At 41.9% G+C, this 22,185-nt stretch overlaps 1 protein-coding gene across 2 annotated transcripts in view; it reads left to right on the top strand.

The window, feature by feature from the left end:
- Window positions 1–22,185, top strand: part of SPNS2 (SPNS lysolipid transporter 2, sphingosine-1-phosphate) — a 134,594-nt gene that overhangs the window by 31,936 nt on the left and 80,473 nt on the right. For both annotated transcript variants that reach the window (XM_053961541.1, XM_053961542.1), the window contains exon 2: window positions 4,402–4,467. In XM_053961541.1, the coding sequence (XP_053817516.1) occupies window positions 4,402–4,467 (66 nt within the window). The remainder of the gene's footprint in view (window positions 1–4,401; window positions 4,468–22,185) is intronic.

The following is a 22,185-nucleotide window of genomic DNA, read 5'->3' as shown; positions in this document are numbered from 1 at the left end:
CAGGCAGCAGTATTTGGTGAAGTGCCCACGTAGAATCCTGCAGCTTTTGATTTGTTGTAGCTCAGATCAGGGACACAAAACCTATCTAGGTAAGCAGCTTGCCTCATGCCTCATCTGGACCACCTAGCTCCCTGTTTGAAGTGTGAACCACAGCTTCCAGGAAAATTCAGCTTTCCCAAAGTATTTCCCCTAAAGCAGAGATAACCTGGGCCATTAAATGTGGATTTGCATTCCAAAAGCCTCAGAATCATGTCTTTTACAATCAGTGTTTGTGAAGTGATCAGTAGAAATATCAGCAGTACCCTAGAAACCCTTTGTCCCTGTGAGTGGATGAGGTCAGGCACATCCCTCCCTATCTGTAGCACTCCATGGCCTTTTATCCTCCAAATTGCTTCTCAAAGTCCTCTTCATGACCAGTGCCCACATAAGTCTGATAGCTGCCTTGGTGTCTGTCAGGTTCTTAGACATTAGGCCTGGTAAAAGTCCCCTAGAGATGGCTGCAGTAACCAGTCTTTGCTCTTCTCTCTGGGTTCCCAGTAAGTGCTGTCCCCGTGTCCATCTTGATCAGCACTCCTGGCTGGGTGCTGCCTCTGTTTCATCTCATTGAGTTCCAAATCTACATCAGCATTAACAGCATCTGGTTCAGCTGCTGAGATGCTTTGGGAGATTGGCACCATGTTTCCTGTATGTTTGCTCAGCCCTGAAAATACAGAATGTGCTTAAGAAATAATAGGTGGGAGAACACAAGGTGCCATGTAATCAATCATACAGCCATCCCAAAGGGCCAGCAGCCCTCCAGAGAGGTTCTCAGGAAGACTGGTGCCTGCTTGCTGCTCTTGGCTATTTTGAGATCCTCCTGCATCATAGGTATGAGCTTTAATCCAAGAAAGACCTTGCCAGCCATGTGTGGTGGCTTCACCTCTTGGATTGCATCAGGTGCTGTGAGATACAGCTCTGCAAGCAATGTGGTCATTGTCTGGAGCCTGGCTCCAGCTCTCTCCCTTCCCATCATCTAGAAGCAGAAGGGAAAGTCAAAAGCTCTATCATTGTCCTGTATTTTCCCTTGGTCTATCATTGCTTAATTGTATCCCTAAATCTTATTAAATTCTGGGGTGAGTCATTGCCCCAGTGAGGTAGAAACAGAGCTGAGTGAATTTAAGAGAGGAGGAGTGTCTTCCCAGGTGAGTGGCTGAGCAGGAAAACTCCCACAGCAGAGAACTACTATCACTTCATAGGTGTGTTGCATCATCTGCCTGCTGTTGCCTCTAATTTAATGTTCTAAACCCAAATTAAAACACCTGTAGTCCAAAGAGAATATAAAATAACTTGGGAGTAGGAAACCCATGCCATTTAGACATGCAGATCTCTCAATCATCTGAGACCTTCTCCCAAGGTCACACAGGATTTACAATTGTGGTTCTGCATTGTCCTGTTGTATTGACTCTCCATAGAACCCACTTTCCTCTCCACCAACAGGATAAAAATGTAGGATTAATCCAAGTGTCTGCATGTCTGTGTCCAAAATGTATTTAATTTTTGGCTACAGGAGTTCGAGTTTGTAAAACTCATTATGGTCTAGAGAATGGTGAAACCACTGTCACTGGACAAATAGCTTGTCACAAACTGGAAACTCTCCTATGCTTTTTTTTTTTTTTTTTAGTAGACACCATTATATTCCCCTCTACTTTCTGTTTTGGTTTCTGATGCAAATCCATAAGTTTGTTTTCCATCACATCCCAGGCTCCTGCTTCTCATAACTTTTAGAAGTTTCATGTGCCTCTTTGGCATTCTGTCATGGCTGGGATTATGTTGCTGAAGGTAGGAGAGCCACCTTTCAGAGTGCTGGATGGAGCTCTGGACATGTGAGTGTATTCCCTCGTGGAATATATTTCATCTAGTCCAACCCCCTGCTCAGCTGCAAGCAATGAGTAGGATATTTCATTTCTGTGCAGCACGACTGAGTGATGATAGGAGAGCATGAGAAAATACTGTCCTTGGTATTTCCTCCCTTCTTCCACATTGTTCTTGAGGATGTTGATGAGTTCATTGTCCCTAAAATTGGGTTATAGTGCCCAGGAGTTGTTTTGACTTGTTGAGCTTTGCCTGATGTGGGCAATCTGGGACCAAGCAGTACTGGAGCCCAAAGTGCTCAGAGCTGGTTAAGCTTAGTGAGGTTTCTAAGTTGGGTGGCGTGAGAAGTTGGGTGGCATGGATGGCATGATTTTTTTTTGTGGAAAGGTGGAACACCAAGGGGAGCAGGTAAGTCAGCTACACCACTGAGGGGTTTGCTAGAAAGATGCAAATTTATTTTTGCTCATCAGTTGCTGCCTGGGTAATAGTATCTCAGTTGCTAATGGAGCAAACTAGGGAAGCACAGTCAAGAAATGCCAGGGCACTTTGTAAATGGAGTTAAATCTGCCATCCAAGAGAAAGCAAAGAAATTACTACAATTTCCTGTTGAAATTGTAGTAGACAGCAATGTTCCAGAGGAGAAGAAAGGCCAGGGGAGCACCGTGTCAGGATGGATGTAATCAGGCACTTAATACTTCAGAAAGGTATGGAATCACAGAATAATTGAGGTCAGAAGTGACCTCTGGAGATCATCTAATCCAAGCCCCCTGCTAAAAGCAGGGTCAGCTACAGCAGGTTGCACAGGAGTGTGTCCTGTTGGGTTTTCAATATCTCCAGGGACGGGGAACCCACAACCTCTCTGAACCTCCAAGCTTGACCTCCCTGACAGTAAAAATTCATTTTCTTATGTTTAAATGGAATTTCCCAGATTCCAGTTGTTGCCCTTTGCCTCTTTAACTGGGCACCAGTGTGAAGAGCCTGGCTCTGCGTCTACCCACTTTTATCAGTAACAACATACGTTAATTAGGTTCATACCCTTCCCCACCCTCAGCCTTCTTGTTTGAGGCTAAACAGTCTGATGAGAGAGTGGGGAAGTGGGAGTTGTTACAGGAGGCTGTACTAATGTTTCTGGGCAGATACTGAGGCCTAAAGCCCACCTGAATGCTGTTCTGAGTAAATAGTGATGTACAAGTAGTACAGAACAGCTCAAATGAGCTTTCTTGCTTTTTCCTTCCTTTTCTCCATCTTCTTCTTTTCCTTTAGTATCTTTAATTTATGACTGTTCCCTTGGCATTGTCCCAGATGTCTTCTGGGAATAGTTCTCTCTGGGTCTTTTATCTCTCTGTGTTTGTCATTTAGTGTCATCTTGGCAGTCTCAAAAGCTAGGACATTTATGGTGAGTGATTCAGGTTGGTGCTCAGTTGATTTCTGTAACCTGCAGAGATGAGAATGATGACTTTGGATAAAGCCTTGGATTAGAATTTGAGCTGGAGGTGAACTTCTGTGGATGTTCAGTGTCGTTAGAGAATGATTTTCTTCTTTTTAGAAAAGAAACTTGCATATTCTCAGGTTAGGGGAAGACAGTAGTCGAAATAAGGAGGTCCCAGATTTAAAGAGAGCAGCAGCCTCAATTCCAGACCCAGGCAGTCAGATGCTGGTTATTTAGACCACTGACAAATACTCAGGCCTATGGATTTGCGTCTGAGACTACTGGATCATGCAGAGCTTGGCAAACCTGTGTGCCCCCAAATGAGTTATTAAAGCTCTGCTGTGGGTTTTCATATTGGTTTGTTGGTTACAAAAACATGACTGTCATATATACCTGATGTTACATGTGTCAAACTGTTTGGTACAAGAAAGTTAAATCTAGTTGAATGTGTAAATACTTCAAAACCTGTTGATTTTGCTTGTGCCGATTAGTATATTTGGGTTCAAAGAAGACAAGATTTGGTTTGGTTCTGCTTGTAGTTGCTTTGAATCTTAGCATCTAGTCACTTACCCACCTTTATTAAGGTATTTTAAATTTATTTGTTATATTGGCTTTGAAATAGGAACTCCCCAGAACTAGTTAAATATGAAATCTTTCATCATTGCTATCAATTTGTCATATCTCCTCCCAGCAGAGATTTGTTAAAACTTGTCTTGGATTCAATTTGTCTGTCTTGTCAAACCATTTGAAGCACCTTAGATGCAGAATCAGTTTCCCTGTATTTCTGTGAAATAACAGAAATAAGAGGTCTGGATTATGAAAAAAAAAAAAAAAAACACACAGAAAGAAAAGCCTGATCTTATTTAAGTAGAAAGACCAGTTTCCATTCATGAGGATTTCATTCCCAGGCTCATTGTATGATGTTGCAACTGCCTACCTCTGCTTTTATTGTAGTAGCTCAAAATTACTGAGTGTGTAATGTATAGAGAAAAAAAAGTGCAACCTTTAGAAGTTATGTGTTAAAACTGGAATTTGAAGCTTTGCTGATGTGTCACAAAAGGTTTGAATTGAATGCTTTTCAGAGGCTAAGGCACTGAGCATGTTCTCCCTTTTCCTTGTAGGTGTGTTACTAGACATCCAGCAGCACTTTGGAGTCAAAGACAGTGGGGCTGGCTTGCTGCAGACAGGTAAGAAAGTCATTCTTATCTCACTGCTCTTTGTAATATTCCATTTGTCCAATGGGTGCCTAAAGATTTCTTCATTATGATGCATGGGCATACTGGTTGTGAAATCTACTCTTAGAAAGGTGAATAAATACACTCCTACTGGGAAGCTAAATGAACATGAGGGTTTTTTTGGCCTTGATTTACTGTTGGGCAGGAGATTGGGTCTCACAATGACTTGAGTGTAGAATGGACCAAAAGCAAACAAACCTGATTATTTTATTTACAAGAACTAAATTCAAGCAGGAGATGGTTCCTTCCCCTATATTAGAAAACTCATGATAAACCAACACCAGGATCCTGTTCACTTCTTTAGGTTGGTAATAAGTGTGATGTATTTTGCCCTTCAAGTGCTTGACAGAGAATCTGCTGAATGGACAGTCCCTGGGAGCATGGTGTGGCATGAAATGTAAAACTCACTGGGGCAACAACCTGAGGATGAAAGCTGTAGGCAAGGCTAACCACTGCATCCATGAGAACTCATGGATTAACAATAGCCCTGGAATTCTGGTGCTGTTAGCGTCAACGTTTCTCTTGTGTAAGGAAGGATTGTTGCAATTCTGATGTCCTTTTGATGGAGCAGGCATTTTCATGTCTCAGACATCTTTAGGCAGAGCTGAACAACCCCAGGAGAACCCCAGCTTCTCTGCCTCTAGTCCTGAGGTGCCTTAGGGGAGGGCCTGTATCAGTGGGCTGCCCAGGATGACATTGAGTGCCAGTCTCATGCAGGCATGACAGCACGTTTGATCCTCGTGGAGAGTTGAAAGAAGTAGCAGTATTTTTAAGAAATGCAGTATTTTAAGAAAACAGTCTGCTTTGAAAACCTCCTACAGAGCTATTAATTAGCGTCATGGATTTGTGGTACTGTAGCTGTCTTGTCACTGTCATCTGTCTGAAGGAACCACACTTGAACAATTATATCTCTGAAAAAGTGAGAATTCTGTTAGGTTTTGAAATAGTGTGCCAGCATGACATGTTTTCCCATGCTATCACATCATATCATACCAAACACCTGTCAGGAGCTTGTCTGTGAAATTGTGGCCAACACTGAATTGTACAAAATAATTCATTCTTTATGATCTCACTAATTCTGGAGTCCATCAATTGGTCTTTGATTTCAAATGATGTGAACCACTGCAATTCCCCTCCTTTTTTATTTCCTGCAGCCCATGGCACAGTAGGGTTTCATCTATGGTTGCAGCTTCTTGGTAATGTTGTAATACAATTAATAACGATTTGTATTAAATGTTTAAAAAATGCTGTCCTTGTGGGACAGTAGAGCTCAGCTCAGCTGATGTGAGCAGCATGTGTCCAGAACAGAAGGTTTCAGCTTTACAAGTGTCACTAATTATACGTAGCATCAATCAGTTATGCCCAAAATGGCACTGGCTGTCTGTCAGATTCTTTTCTACAGCAATTATTTGTATTTATTTATTGTACTCAGAGGAACAGGTCCTCAATGTATAATTAAACACAAAGTGCTTTCAAGAAAATATTCTGGTGGAAAAGACACTTGCCAAAGCATGTATTTCATCTTACTTCCCTTCAGGATGAAATGCTTCTGAAGATTATTCATTGATAGCAAGTAAAAGCTAACTTCAACAGGATATTCATTTGTTAATTGCAAGATAAGTTATTTATTTCTCTAGCAAACACACAGGGCATCTGAAGACAGCATCACTGAGATACTGCAGGATTTCTCTTGAGTGTGTCAAGTTTTCTAACAGGTAATTTGTTGCTTTAAGAAAAGCAGTGTTTTCTCTTAGAGTTTTTTGCTGATCTGAAAATAGAGGGCTAGACTTTGCTTCTGCAATATAGATAATAATGTACTAATCACAGTGCTATCAGAAGAAAAGAGTGCTCAGAAAATGAAACGCCATTTCACATAAATAAGGGTAGAGGCACGTAACTGAAAGCTTATTAAGTCTATTCCTCCAGCTTGCCAAGTTTCTGTGTTGGCAGGTGGTCCATGGGCTAGGTATCCTTAATCCTGGTTAAATAAAAGATGCTGCCCTAAACCACCATTGCTTCTCATCTTTTGTCTTTTCTCTAAATCTGACTTCTTAATGTTAAAATCAGGGGAAGTGGTGCAGAGTTTAAAAACACTTGCCCAGGGTTGCAGAAAAGCCTGGAGCAAAGCTGGGGCCAGGCCAGATGTCTCCCACTCTTCTGCCTTAACCCTGAAAAGTTCCTTTGCCAGCAGACATACAAATGTTGTTTGCTTCCCATGAGATGGTCCTGCTAACTAATTGAGTGATGTGAGACGAAAGACTGTTCATCCTGATTATGTCCTCTGAATAAAGAGTGCATTAGTCCTCAGGTTTTTAATCCTACATCTAAACCAGTCCTAAATTAATTTACAACATTAATGAGGGGGAGTGAAATGTAGTATATATGCAGTTCATATCACTCATCAAAAAGGCAATAAAATAAAAAACTTTTAAAAATTTAAAAAGCCTTTTAACTGAGAAACAAGGTTGCATGAATTTTTAGGAGGAAATGGCTCTGAAAATCCAAACAGAAAGTGGGGAAAAGAAATCCACCAAGGATAGTGTTTGACCCTGTGTTCATACCACACCCCACTCTTTGCAGGCACAGCTGATCTGGTATCTCTCTCCCTCTGATCACTTGCAAGCCAATCCATACTCTCAGCTTCTGACGCTGTCTGGAAAGCAAAGGTGACTTGTTCCTTAGGAATTGCAGACACAAATAGAATTTTTGTGTTCTTTTATATTAATCCTGACATACAAGCTGCTCTTTAACCAAGAGATGATGTAAAGTGGTTAGAGGGACACTGTAACTCCCTGTTCAGAAAAATCACAGGACAATCCAGCCTCATCCATAATGGAAAGAAGCAGACCATGGCAATCTCTACAGCATGCATCCTGTGACAGCAGAGGACATGCTGACAGATGGAGCACAACTGCTGCTTGCTCAGTAGCATTCTAGAGTAGCACACATAAAACTGGTGATCTGAGCTTCAACTATCTCCTGATGATGCTGTAACTGTGTGCTGATCTTCCCTTTTAAAGCACTACATATGCACTTGTATAAATACTGATTTAGTTGACCATCCCACAGGTCTGCATCCAAGCTTTCTTGTGCTTTTCAGTTCTTACTGGCTGCTTTTTCCAGCTAGAGAAAGGATAAACCTGGCTGAACTCAAAAGGTGATAGAGCATCTTGTGCCTACTTGAACTGTACAGCTGTAGCCAGTCAATACATTTATGAACCAAACCATTCAAATAGTCTTATCTATGTGTGGAGTTAGGTAGGAGCAGCTACAGAACTGCAGGCCACTAGGAACACAAAGACTAAGAAGGTGGACAACTGAATTTGTACTGCTTCAACTGGATTTTGAACTTCTTCAAAATAGTGTTATCCTTCCATATACACTATATCATGGGAGTAATGCCTCAGTGCTGTACTCTGCTTTTGACTAGATTATTTTCCCTTCTTTCTACAATTTTTGTGTTTTATTGCTCTGTCTGCTCTCTGTGGCCTTGAATTTACTTTGGTTTTGTGTCTCTTGCCAGTGTCTCTGTAGCACACAAGAGCTCTTAATAATAGCAGTGGCTGGCTGGCGATACAGTTCGTCGTCCGAAGATCCCAGGATGTTTTATATCAGATGGGCTTATAAGGCTGGCCCTTATAGATGGGGAAACCAAGAAAGCCAGATGGGAAAAATTACCTGCCCAAAGTGGCACAGCAGGTCCGAGGCAGAGCCAGGATGAAAATTACAAGTCCAGTTCCTGAACATGCAGCATTAGTGTTATGAGTGAATTAATTAATGAGGTTAATGCTTAGACCCAGAGATTTGGTCCTTGTTACTGGGCACCTGAATCCTCCGATCCAGACAGCTCCAGCTCAGGGACTTCTGCAGGTGGAAACTGGGAGGTATCAAATGGAGGTTATTGCAAGGATTCTGTGGAAATACAGAGGGGGAAACTGTCTGTCTTCAGGAAGAGCATGGAGATGTCATTAGAGGAAACCCTGGTAGGCAAAAGTGTTTACTGTAAGGTCACAAGCCAGGAAATGTAAGAAGGTGAGAGGTCTGCAAGGACTCATTAAAGGTGAATAATCATAGATAACTGGGGCTCTGAAGGAACTTGTCTTTCCTCATATGCAGAGAGATGGGCATTCCCCCAGATGCCTTTCAGCCCCTGGTTTCCCAGAAAGCCAAGCAACGCCAGGTACTTCTTCGTAAATCTTGTTGTGAGCTCACTTTTCCTGTAAGGGTCAATTCCAACTACAGTCTCTGTTAATTTGAAAAGTGGAACTTTTATCTACCTGTGTTGCCCTACCTCTTGAGCTGACATAGTGTAACCTTTGGAGTAGGTTACAACCTTACAAATACACAATCAGCTCTGGTGTGCTGTGATTGTTCCCACCAAGCTATAAACATGTGCACTGAGAAGGGGTCTCAACAGTGTGGATGCAACACAATGGTAGCACAAATCAGACTTGATGAAATTCAGTTTCCTTTAACTCCCATCTTCTTGTCATTGGCTTATGGTGGCAGCTGCACCTCTCTAATATTTTTATTTATTCCATGCAGAAACCACATTCTCCAGGTGCTACCCCTGAATATGTGTATATTACGTGAGTTGCAGGTGCTGCTTGTTTCTTTTCTACCATCTGCTTCTCCCTAAATGGACACTGTTTTTCTCCTCAGCTGTGCTCTGCAGAACTGAACTACATCTTCATGTTTTGCTTCCTACTGCACCTGCTTAACTGTTCTTCTTGCTAGAACAGAGAAAATCATAATCTAAACACTTTCTGTTTTCTATTTCAAGTTCATGGGCTTTGCTTTTGGGTGAATGGCTTCCTGCACCCGAGCACTTCCCAAGGAGGTGGCTCCTCAGGTGTCCAAGCCAGGAGGTGAGATAGAATGCTTATAGAATATTTTGTGGTTGCTTTTCTTATGACTGCAAATGGTTTGGTCCACCATGTCCTACCCACTGCCTTCTTCCCTGCTTCCAGCAATACTAAGCATTCTTAAATCCAGGTTACTTCTCGGGCAGTCTGGTGCTCAAAATGGCAGGACAAGGTAGAGCTTCTTTCTGCCAGGAGATCCTCTAAGTCCTTTCAACAATGAGCAAAACCTTTCTCCCCATTTCCCCCTCCATACCTGACTTTGTGTCCTTTTCTCTGACATTTTTCCATCTTTTATAGGATGCTGCTGATGTAGGGATTAAGCAAGGTCAGTTTAAGCAATGAAGAGGAGAAAGCAGGGCTCTTTAAATTGCCTTGATTAATATTGTGATAAGGGTTAGTCTTACTTTACTGGAGTGAGTTGACAAAGTCCAGAGCTTGATTATTTCCCACCTACATCCTTTACAAGTTCAGACAGTCCTTTTTTCCTGTGTGCTAGAACAGTCTGATATCCTGAGAAGTCATGGCAGTCTGAGGGTCTGATTCATGAAAGCACTTAAACCTATTTGGAAATGCCTCGGCAATCAAGAAGGAGAGTATTGTCTTGAATCAGTGAGCAGGTTAGAGGAAAACGTGTTTGTGCCCTGGCCCAGTCCCCACACACCAAGGACCGAACTATAAAAATGCCGTTTACAGCCTGTGTTCCCACTGGACAGCCCTGGATTGCAAAGTAAATCTTCTTTGGGGGGGATGAAATGGTCAGGGTGGGAAGGGAAGGTGTCCTTGCTTCCTACTGAGAGGAGGGAAGTGCTTCAGCTGGTGTTGTATTTTGTCTTTCCATTGTTCGTGTCAGCAAGTGAGTGCAGGCTACTAGAACAGGGAAACTCTCCAGACTGCCTTGTCTTCATTAATATCTTCACTTTATGATAATGCATGGCCAGTAGCACAAGATAACAATTCATTCCCCCATCTTGTCTTTCTGCTTTACACAAGGAAAGTTTGTCCTCACTATTAGCCTTTCAGGTACTTGGTCTGGGTGTTGCAAGGGAAACTTGTACTTTTGCTGCCTGTGGCACATCTGTTCTATTAGTAGAAATTGGCCTATTTTCCCTCAGGCTGTAGTTCAGACACCTCTTGCCAAGGTTGTCTTCACTTCTGCAATTTATTATAATAATGAGGGGAAAGACTTCCCACAGATTTTAGAGAAGTAGTTATTATTCCACCCAAAGTCCCCACATCTTTTAACACAGCCTGTCCACCCCCCCACGGATGTTCCTCGGACCTCAGAATTTGATTCAAGCACTGTATAGTGGAAGACAGGATTTTTGTTGATATTGTGTAATACTTTCAAACAACATTTTCCTCTTAGTACCAGCAGTGCAGTCTCATGTAACTGGTATCTGCACAATTTTGTGCACAAATAGTTCAGAAGGGCTGGTCTGGCTCCCTTGACTTTTTTCATTACCACCATAGCAGTAATTATGAAAGAGAGAGATGAACATTTACATTATCAGTTATTATGTATTTAATGGCTTATGTTCAAAAACCTTATAAGTAGGTTACTTTTTTTCCTCCCCTTCTTCAGTGGCACTAAAAGCTTTTGGTAGTAAGTGGAAAACCTGCTTATCTTTAATTCTTGCTTTCACTGTGCCTATAAGTTTAATTTTCAAGTGTGGTGACCAGGGGAGTGAGTGTTTGTATGTGGTCTCAGTATGGTATCAGTTGCTGTTGATACATCTTGGGCCCAATGTAAAGTGTTAGCTCAGAAGGGAAGGGGTTTTTTGCCTTGACCTTAAGTGAAGTTGGATCAGGGTCTGTCTTCTGTGAACTGGGGGTAAGAAAATAGACCTAATTTTTATGGTACATTTTATATATTTATAGTACATTTTATATATTTAACATGCTTCATCCCAGGGGAGCCTCAAGTGCTCTCTCTGAAAAGATTTATTTTAAGGTTGTTTTGGTTTTGTCTTGTCTCCCACACCTAGAGAACTCTATTTTTTTTTTCAGAGCACAAACCCGCAGTTCTGCAGGGCAGAGTATGGTGCAGTGAGAATGTGAACAGCAGGGAGAGATCAGGTGATAAAGAGGTCAGGCTTGGTCTGTGCCCACTGGGAGATCCCCAGGGTGATACAGTAGTGTTGGAAGCATTGCTGTTGGAGGTGGTGTTGGATTTGAGAGAGAGATCACTTGGATAACCCCAATAGTCTTGACAGAATGTGAAGGACTCGAGCACTGAAGGTGCTGTTTGGGAATGAAGAGCACTGAGGTTGGTTGCTATTACACAGCAGGCGTCCAGAAGATTCTGGAAGTTCAGGGGTGTGTTTGCAGTAGTGGGAACGTTGGGGTCCTAGACCAGTCCATGCAATTGTTTTGCTTCTCTAATGTCCTATCTGGAGTTCCAGGTGACCTTTCCTCCAAACCAGTGCTTCTCAAACCTTTTGGGCTGTGTACCAGACCACTCTGCATCCTTACAATCAAATTGGTATAATGATTTATTACCACTATAAAAGTAGCATTGCTACTTGTCTGGCTGGAAAGAACATGCTGTTTTGTCGTTGGCCACAATTTTGGGAACCGTAGCCATGGCAGAAGCAGGAACAGGTCAGCAGGGCTGCAGTGATTCCCATATAAAGACCCATATGCCCCTGAGGAGGAGTGATTCATTCATAGACACTTGTGCCTGGCTTTGAAAATGAATTCCAGGGCATCACTTACGTAAAAAGTGAACATTCTTCATGGTATTGGGTAGTGTTACCAGCCTGCAGAACTAGATTCCAATTAACACAAGTAAGCCTGACTTGCATGAATGGTGTATTGTTGTATCAATCTCCCAATGTTCTCCCTTGCCCCCAGTAAATGCACATATTTGGGGATGTTGCCTGTATGCTGATGTAAGATTATAGAGGAAAGACCCATTTTCTGCTTAAATTATGTAGGGAGCCTAGTTTTGGAGAGAAAATATTACTGATCATATTCCATTATTTACCCTCATTCACATTTACAGTTGTGAACATTGTACATTTGCAGTTATGTAAATGTATATAAACATTTCTTGCTAAAACTCTCTTCAGTTGTTTTCAAGGTAGTCAAAAGGCTCTGGAAGGCTCAGGTTTTTAAATCACAGGTGGAAAACAGTTCTTTGATGGGATGAGTAGTAGGAGGAGGGGTTCACAGATTCTTGTGGTCTTTGCTGCTGCAAGCCAGGAAATGCTTTGGTTTTCAGTGGAAAGGACATTTCTAGGGAAAGTTCAGTTCTGATGTCTTTTATTCTTCCACTCAGTTATACATTAGTTTATTAGTAATTAAACATTTGAACAGTTTTAACCATTTGCTCCTTCCAAACTTTTCATCCACTAATGTTTACAGAAGACTTACTTTACATATTCTCCTACTGCATCATTCCCCTTGTTCTTTGTAGGTCAGCTGAATTGGAGATGAGGCACCTCTAATTTATTTCTTTGTGGGACAGTGGTGTTGAAATGAGAACATTAATAGTAATACACCTTTTCTGCAAAGAAGTCTTAAAGAACTAAGGAGTTACAATAACTTGCTTATCTGAAGCTGCACTGACTTTAAATGGATGGTTACAATAAATAACTGTTGATATGGACTTGGAAGTGAATTAGAGAGGTAGTAGTACAGGTAAAACAGTTTGAGCTTTGATTTCTTTATTGTAATTCTATGAATTTACAATTCACAGAGTCATAGAGAGTTCTGAGTTGGCAGGGACCCACAAAGATCATAAAGTCCAGCTCCTGGCCATGCACAGGACACCCCAACAATCCCACCCTGTGTATGAGATCATTCCACTGACAGTGGTGGCCAAGGTGCTCTCTTCTCTGTGTCATTTACCCGTTTCCTTCTTTGTCTGCATCATCAGTTTGTGGAGGCAAGGTGATCCCCTGTCAGCCTCTGATGAATGCCTGTTAAAATGGACCTTGCTAAGAGTTACACACTGAAATTTTCAGCAGAGGGTTTGTCTGTCTGGGGTTGGGTTGGATTTGTTTTATTTTCCTTGAAGGATGTTTGAGATACGTTCTGAATTATTTGTTTTTAATTCTGCCTTATTAACAGTTACTGGATTTTTCCCTGGCTCTGCCTCACCCTGAGATGTGAGTGGTCCTGGTCACCTCAGCAGTTGATGGTATCAGTTGTCAGCACTGTGTTTGTGTCTTCAGCATCCTGTGGTTTTGTCCAACCTACCTGGCAGTATAAACAACAATAAAAATATCATAGTGAGTTGGCCACACCTCTTGAGCACTAGAAATCATTGACAAAGTCTGACAAAGAAAGATACTGTTTCATGAGAGTCTTTGTGATAGAATGAGTCATGTTAAGAAAGATAAGTGAGTTAAAGAATAACTTTACCACCAATTTAAAAAAAAGGAAAGAAAAGAAAAAGAAAAAAGTCTTTACTGAGTTCAGTTTAAGTATATGGGCTTTTTTTGAAAAGCAACCTTCCATTTTCCAAGTGTAGTTTAGGATATATAAATGCTTAACTTACTAATTGTGCCCACAAATCAAAGCGAAGTGGCACTAATTCCACCTGAAAAATTGCTCCCAGGGTAAATTAAAAGCTCAAAATTAGTGATTGAGCTAAGAATCTTTTAAAAGCCTGATACTAAAAATAGATATTCGTTCAGAAGGGCTGATGTAAACAGTTATTACGGTGAGAACAATGCAATATTTCACTAGATAAATCCATCTCCTTTATCTGTCTTCTTGAAAGTCAAACTACAGAACAGGAGCGTGAAAATGTCTCATAATTTTTGCTGGCTTAGTTCTCATCATCTCCTGCTTTATTTTTAAATTGTCATCTCCCATCATCACCTTGCTGCCCACGATGTCTCTGGGCTGGAAGCACCACTGAGGTACCACTGCTGTTACAGCTCAGGGAGCTGAGACTGCCTCAGCTCTGTGGCTTAGTCATGGGGGCCTGGAAAGAGGCTCTGTCTCTAAGGGTTAGTGGGTTGTATTTCTTATAAAATTCTTATAAAAATGTAGGTGGATTCATTCCTGCTTTACCCACCCAGAGCCTTCAGTGACTTCCAGCTTTTGGCTGACGTAGCAGCCATGCTGCCTGCCAACTGCTTTGAAACCCATGGATGTGATAATGGGGAAAATTATTAGCAAGTGTGACAGCAAATATGTCATATTGAGGGGGAGGGTGGCAAAACAAAGAGAAAATATTAAAAAGAAAATATCTCTGGGAAATAAAAAAACATGAAGAGAGCAAACATTTTCCTTAAAAGCAATTGTCCAAAGTTGTCCTTGTTCTCATAGAGGATGTCTTATAGCAGAAGAGGTATAATATAGGATATTATACAATGGATACTGAATTTTCACTAAAAGCTCCCTGGTGAGTTATTCCTACCAGCTGCTAATGTTACACCTTCCAGAGACTTGGACAGTGAGCAGAGAAAATATTTGCATTGTATATAAAAGATGTGTTAAATTGTCTCATTTGTACTTACTGAACTTACTCTTTCTGGATTCATAATCCAGAAACTGGTCTCTTGTCTAGACACCAACCAAATAAACTTCAGGCAGCACCATGCCAAATTTTCCCCAAGGTTCAGTTCCAGCTGAATAGAACTCTGATAGCAGAGCTCAGCTGGTGCCTCAGGGCATTTCTGGTCTCCTGGGAGGGGAGTGGAACAGGCACTAAACACAAACCAGCACCAGATGGGCCACTGGTCACTCATCACGCCCACCTTCTACATTTTTAGATCTAATTGAAATGGGCTTCTTTAATACCTTGACAATCTCTGGATTTACCAAATCTTGCCTTTCCTTTTTTCCATTAAAGTAATTGATGGTGCATGAAGGAGTTGCATTTGCAAACCTTGCGCATTGCAGTATTTGTTTCAGGATGTTTTTTTCCCAGTGGTACATCTTCTCCCAGAAAGATGGTCCAAAGAAATTTAAACTGAGGGAATATTTAAAACAGGGTCCAGTCACACTCCATAGCTATTCAAACTGTGATGTACCCTGGAGTTTTCTACAGATATCATGTTCTTTTATCTGTAGGAGCAAGTTCAGTTGCAAAGCTCACTCCTGGAACTGCAGCTCAGCTTGGCATTAGAGTATTTTTCCAAGTCAGGAATGACACATGGGTGATAATCTTAAAAATAACAACTGTAAAACAGAGATTCTGTGAGACACACAGGGATTCATTCTCCAGTGTAGCTGTGATCCTTTTCCAAACTGTGGCAAGGTAAACACATTTCAACAATTTCCTTTAACTAATTTGTCCCTTTTTGATGGCCCCCCAGCCACTGTGAAACACTTGCTCTTTGTCTAAATTGCCATTTATAACAGCAAGAGGCAGGAGCTTTACTAAATACTACACACAACATTGAATTGGCAAATAATTCTGTTGCATAGCACTTACAGCGGTGTGAGAGGCTTCCCTATGTCCTGGGATGTCTCTTCACTGTGGGATGGAGGCTGCTGCCACTGTAGGTGTTTATTTGTGGCCTGATGGTTGTTCAGCTCTTGTCCTAGTCCTCAATATACAGTTGCAAATGGCAGTCAATGATGGTGTTTCTTTGAATTTACTTTGTGATGCAAAAGCCTTTTGAAATGTTACATCTGGAATAATAGATGGATCAGCCCATGGAAGTGCTGATGGGCATCGTGTGGCATTGGATAGGAAGCAGAAAATATTTGTGGTCCCTGAGCTGTTCTCAGACCACTGAGAACAGCTTTATTTATATATCTATATCTAGACAGATGAATCAGTAGATAGTTTTTTGTATCTATATCTGTGCTGTAGTTTAGGTGCCAGACTCTCAGAGAAGAATAGGTTGAGTTACCTGGTGTGCTTTAACACAGGAGAAAGCAGCTCGACAACTGCTGAGGGGCTGGAGCCTTGTTTTCTGCCAAAGGGAGATCTTGCTGTCTGGTGGCTCAGACTCCTCCTGACCCTCACAGTGCTGCTAATCAGACTAGGAAGTGGTTCAGCATTTTATTACCTGTCTCTTGCAGCTGCTGCTGACTGTTTGTGTCCGAGCGCACGGTTTCTGTGGCTGGGTGAGTTTAAAGATGGGTAATAAATGAGAATCAGCTCAGGGTTCAGGGTAAGTGAGAGCAAATGGTTCCTTCCTTGCCTTGTAGAGGATTTGTGATTCATAATGAAACCAGACAGCAAGTACATTTACACACAAACCACACTTAGGGCCAACATGTCTTGTCCAGAGCAGCTAGCCCTGGCCCCTGCTGCACTCTCACATACACCCTTCACTTCCTTCTCACAGGAGAAGTTTCAAAAATCATTATTTTTATTTTGCGTGTCCTCAAAAATTAAAGGGTAATGTAAAATCACATAACATAATGAATGTCCTGAAAAGGATGTGGGGTGTATGCTTTTCTGATTTTTTTCCTCACAATGAAGAAATAATCAGTAGGGGTCAGTTTGTTGGAAAGCATTCCAAAAACTTCTCAAGGAAGAGTGGAAAGCTTGGGGAAATGATAGTCACGAGGAATATTGTTAGAACCTGAGCTTAAAAGATCAGCTCTTTATCTGGATAACGTATTATAATTCTTGGGAGTGCTGAAGGCAGCCTCTGAGTAGGTCAGCTGCCTGTGTAGGAATTCTGTGTACTTTCCTCGGAAGGATCTGACTGCAGTCCCTGCCACAGACAGGATGCAAGACTACATGATTTTCTGATCTGTTGTCATTGTTCTTGTGTTCTTATGAAGTGGTCTCCTGAGGTTAAATGAAAGATATCTTACTGGGGGACATACTTATACTTATTCACTGGCAATGCCTTAGGCAGAAAGATGGACATGGCTGTTAGGGAGAAACTGTGAGATTCCACAGTGAGATAATTTTTTTTTTCCCTTTCTGTGTTGGTGCTTTGAATTGAAACCTAGTCAGCACTGCAGAAATTTCCCCTGTAAAGTTAGTATGGTTTTGGGCCAGTCCCTAATGGGTGGTAGCTTATTTAGAGAGCTGTCATTGCACAAGATGCTTTGCATTTTACAGGCAACCCAGAAAAAAGTAGGTAATTAAGCAGGACAAAATACTGAAATTCCCTCTGTGACCAGCAAACAGCTCTTTAAAAGTAAGGATTGGCTGGGCAGTGTTATGAAATGTGTGTGTTTCCTCTGCAAATGAAGGTGAAGCTATCAATAGCACTAACGGCCCTGGGAGGAGGGAAATCTGAGGAAAATAAGACAATTCTGGGTTGCTGGATTAGCATCAAACCAAAGCAATTACCCACAATGGCTTTTATATCCATATCTTCTGTGAATTTTAGCATATTCTCATTCCACAGTGATTTCTATTCTTAAAAAAAAAGTGAATTAGCATAAGGCTGCAGATGGCAGGATATAAAGAGCAGTACTCCTTGCTGGCACCGCCTGCATCTTAGAGCAAGTGAATAAAAATCAGATATTTTGATGTCCTCTTGAAGTTTTCGCGATGAGAAATAATTTATTTTCATCCCTTAGAATTCGGTTTAATTTAACAAATGTTTGCCTTCCTCCAGATACCTAGAGGCAGGCAGTGTGAGACCAGGGTGAAGTCAGTGTGTTTAGAAATTCAGAAAGATGTGAACTGACCCCTGTGAAGGAAGTCAGCTGTAATACAGAGATGAAGATGTATTTTTTCCCTTCAGATGGAAAATTTCCTTAGTTACTGAGTTTTACTGATTTTAAAAGATGGCATTTTACTGATCTGCTAAAAGCACTCTTGAAGACATGTGGCATGAGTTGGAAAGGGAACAGTTTTGTGAAAAGTGGTGTGGAAGGAGTTTGCTACCAAGCTCTGACACACTTTTATCTGCAAATGCACAAACACACACTGTGAATGTGATTCCTTGTCCTTCCCTGCCCGGACATCAGTGCTTTGCTCCTGTTCCTTGGTGATAACACTGAAACAAGATCTGGGGTGTCCTGCATGTCTCTCATGCACCCCAGAGCATTTCCTGCCCATTTGCCTGTGCTTACGTGCTTTCCTGAGGAATTTCTGGAGCACATAATCTGCAGAAATGTCTTCAGTTTTAACTCTAAGTAGGACAACTTTGGTGGGTGCCAATGATAGACATAAAATTGAGAGAAAACTCTCATTTACTCCTTGTGTGCTACCAGATTAGATGCTGTCCTGAGGCTGTTGGTGCTGTCCTGAGGCTGTCGGTGCTGTCGTAGTTGACAGCCAATTCCATCATTAAAATGCAGCTATGGCCATTTTCTCTTCCAAAGAGGGTGCATGTGTTTTGCCAAGCCCACTATAGATGGTACAACAGCCCCCTAAAGAACTGTAAAAATAATTAAAAAGAAATCAATCAGTCTCGCTGGGGAGAATGTCAGCAAAGAGCTAAGCCCTCCTCCCCATTCCCAAAGCAGAGCCGTGTGGATTTCAAGGCTTTGATGCAGGTTTTCTTCACTACTCTCAGCATTTGCTTGGCTCCCAGCAGTGTAGCCATCAGGACTGGTAACTCCAAAATCCCCCTGGGCTTGTGGCCCTGGTGGAAGGCAATGGCTGAGAGTCTCTTTCTGGCCAAGACTGCTGGAAAACCAGCATCCCTGTCCCAGCCTTCCCCAAATCCCTCACTCCAAGAGGGACCAGTGAGCGAGCGCTCCTGTGCCCCGGCTGCGTGTTTGGGAGGAGAATGTTTGGTTCCTGCAGAGTGTCTAACTCTTTGTAAATGCTTCCAGCAGATATTGAGAGCTGTGTGTAGTGGTCATCAAGGCATTCCCACTGTGAAATAGTAATTTATTTAGGGTTTTCATTTAAAGAACAAACCCAAATAAACCTTAAGTCTGAAAGATGTGGGATGAGAATATATCAGATGATCTCCCTCAGTAAGTTGTCACAAATGCATGAGGAGCTCTTGATTCTGCTCTAAAGAGAAGGGGAAGCACTTCCTATTGCCTTGTTTTTCTTTTCTTTTTTTTCTGAGGAAACTGCTGTTGTTGGTAAATAACATGGAGCAAGGAATTTATTAGTAATACCCAGTACAAGTGTCTCCTCTCTATCCTGTTCTCTATTGCTGCAGGAAGTAGGTTTTGAGATTGAGACAGAATAATTCCTATTGCATCCTAGTTAATTATTTGAAATTAAAATGTTAGTTGAGGAAGGATGCAGGATTAGTAGTGCTGTTGTAAAGAAGGATGGCAAAGCTCATTTTAGTATGAAAACAGTCTTCCCTTTCTATCTCAAATTAGGAGCCAGGAACATTATTTCTCTTTATACCAGATACAAATGAAGCATCATTCTATTATGAGAATGACAGATTTAAAGTATTTTATTGCTAGTTAAATCTAATTCATGGTACTCAATGCAGATTTTAAGGATCAAGGGATTTAGATTATCCTGCATTACCAGCTTTAGGCTGTCATTTCTTGATGTGTTTAAGTGTCTGCTGTGCTTGAAAAGGCTTTGAGGGCGAAGGTGCACATCCTGCCCCAAGGGACTTGGTGTAGTTCTTGCCACCAGCTCATGCTGCCTCTCTTGGATCAGGGAACTTGCCAGAAAAAAGACAAGATTAGTTTTCAGCCCTCAGCAGGCCCCAGATTTTGCTCTCCAGATGGTCACACAAGCTCTGTACTGGCACAAGGGAAAGTCTGACCAGCTCCTTGAGGAGATCTCACCTTTGCATCCAAAGGCTCCTGCGGATGTGGCTTTGTGCGTGTGCCTAGAGTAATAATGGCAATGGCAAAGGAAAGAGCTCTTCAAGTAGAGGAAGGGAACAGAACAAAATAAAGCTCCTTTGGGGTTTGTGGTTATTTAAATGCTTTTTTAAGACACCTTTCTCTGGCTGCGAGCCCTGGGTACAGGAGTTTCATCCTCCTGGCAAATAGAAGCAGCCTTTTCCCAGCTGGAGGGTTATTTGTGACTGCAGCTCTCAGAAGGATGGCAAACGGGCAGAACATCCTGGAAAACTGCATGGAAAGGGAAAAGAAAAACTGCTATTTACTCAGATGCAGACTTTCATGAGTGCTAGGAGTGATTGCTGGCTGTGTCTGTAACAGCAGCCAAGACTGGTTTAGGTATATTCTAGTTGTGTCATAGCTGTGTCACTCACAATGCTGCAGTGCTGCACAGCTATTGACCAGTCTCTGCACCTCTGGGATCTCATGTCTAATTCAGGATTGACCAGAATGGATACAAATCCATCCTAATTGGCTAACCAAGTTAATGAACTTTCCCTGCCGTGATTGCAGTGCCCTGTCACGCACTGTATGAGCAGCTGGTCACACGGGGCTGACATGTCCTGCTGCCCTGTGTGACCAGAAAGTTCTCAGACACTTACAGCTGGTTAAGTCAAATGGAGGAGAAATTGCAGGAGGACAAAGCTGTGACTGGGAACTTCATAACTGTATATGTACAGGGTCAAAGTAACTAGTGGTTTTAGAAGTGTAACTGTGAGCCACATTCCAGCTTTTAGAAATAAGTTAGGTGCAGCTCAGGGATATGTTCATAAGTTGTTATGTGATCAAGCTGGTGGAAATTATGCAGATGCAGTTTTGTCTTCCTTTCTTCTTTTTTTTTTTTTTTTTTTTTTCCCCAGAATACTGCAGGAATAGTTGTAATTTCCAAATTTCCAGACCCCACATCCTTTCAGTGTATTAGCCAGTCTTTGGTTGTGATCACATATGTAAGGAAGAAAAAGATGAACAGGACAAGATTATGGTGGTAGCTCCTGGGTAGTATACCAAATCAGCTGGCCAGCTGAGGATGTCCTGAACAAGAGGAGCTACCTTTAGCAGCCTTTCAGTTAGTATTCCTACAGGGTTTTGTCCAGTCCTTTTTTGTGAAAACATAAACTCTTAGCTCCTGGGGCTGTAATAAAATTCCAGTGTTTAGTTAAGTTTTGTGAATGAAAGGTCTCCTTTGATTTGTATTTTTCAGCTGCCAGTCTTATTTGATGCCACCTGGCTGGTCAGTCTTCTAAGAGAGGAGGTGATTCAGTTTTCCCCTTTTCCTTTCCACTCATGGTGTTAGATCTCCTCCATATCCCACACTGGTTGTTCCTTTTCCAGATGTTTAATGTTTTACTGTAAAATGACTTGTTATGTTCTTTTGGCAATTTTTTTTTTGATGCCTGCTGTGCCTTTCCCAGTAATAACCTTTAATATTACAGAGATGCAGTAAACTTACTAATGTTTTTATTGGCAAAGACGTTCTGATCTCTGCTGCCATTAGAAGCCAAAAGCAGTTCTATCTAAACAAAATTCTCAGCTGTAATGCCCACTGAATCAAGGAGTCCTTCCATCAGCTTTGGTCAGGAGTCTAAATGAAACCACACTGAAAGCATTTTGCAGGAAAACAACTCAAAGTGGAAGTAGCTGTAAAACAATTGTAAAACAGAATTGGCCTTGGCTTATTTAATCCATCACTTCTGAACAGTAAGAAATGCAAAAGCAGAGTTTAAACACTGCCAAAAAAAAGCACGTTTTCTGGGCTCTGCTGACAAGTGCCAGCAATCTAATGCTGTCTTAGGCAATAATCTGCATGGGTTTGTATGGCACTGCCATGGAAACCCAGCTGTGCCACAGCCTCCTCTTCCCTCTTCATGGAATGGACCAGATTGTGGAACTGACCCCCATGTGAATATTACTTTTTAATTGATGAGGAGAGGTGGTGTCTGCTCCTCCTCAAGTGTTCTCATAGTCACAGAAGACATTCTGTTACTATCATTTCATTGGAAAAGCTGCTCCTCAGGGCTGTATGGCTGCTGCTCTCCCACTCTAGGGTCAGTCAAGCACCAGTTCAGGCACAAGGAAAGCGATGGACTGGGAGCTGGATGCTGGAACCGTTCCTTGGGGTAACAGTTTTATTGATGATGAGGTTGCC

Source organism: Vidua chalybeata, chromosome 20 (genome assembly GCF_026979565.1).
Source record: "Vidua chalybeata isolate OUT-0048 chromosome 20, bVidCha1 merged haplotype, whole genome shotgun sequence".
NCBI classification, from domain to species: Eukaryota; Metazoa; Chordata; class Aves; order Passeriformes; family Viduidae; genus Vidua; species Vidua chalybeata.
This window is presented reverse-complemented; position numbering and strand designations above follow the sequence as displayed.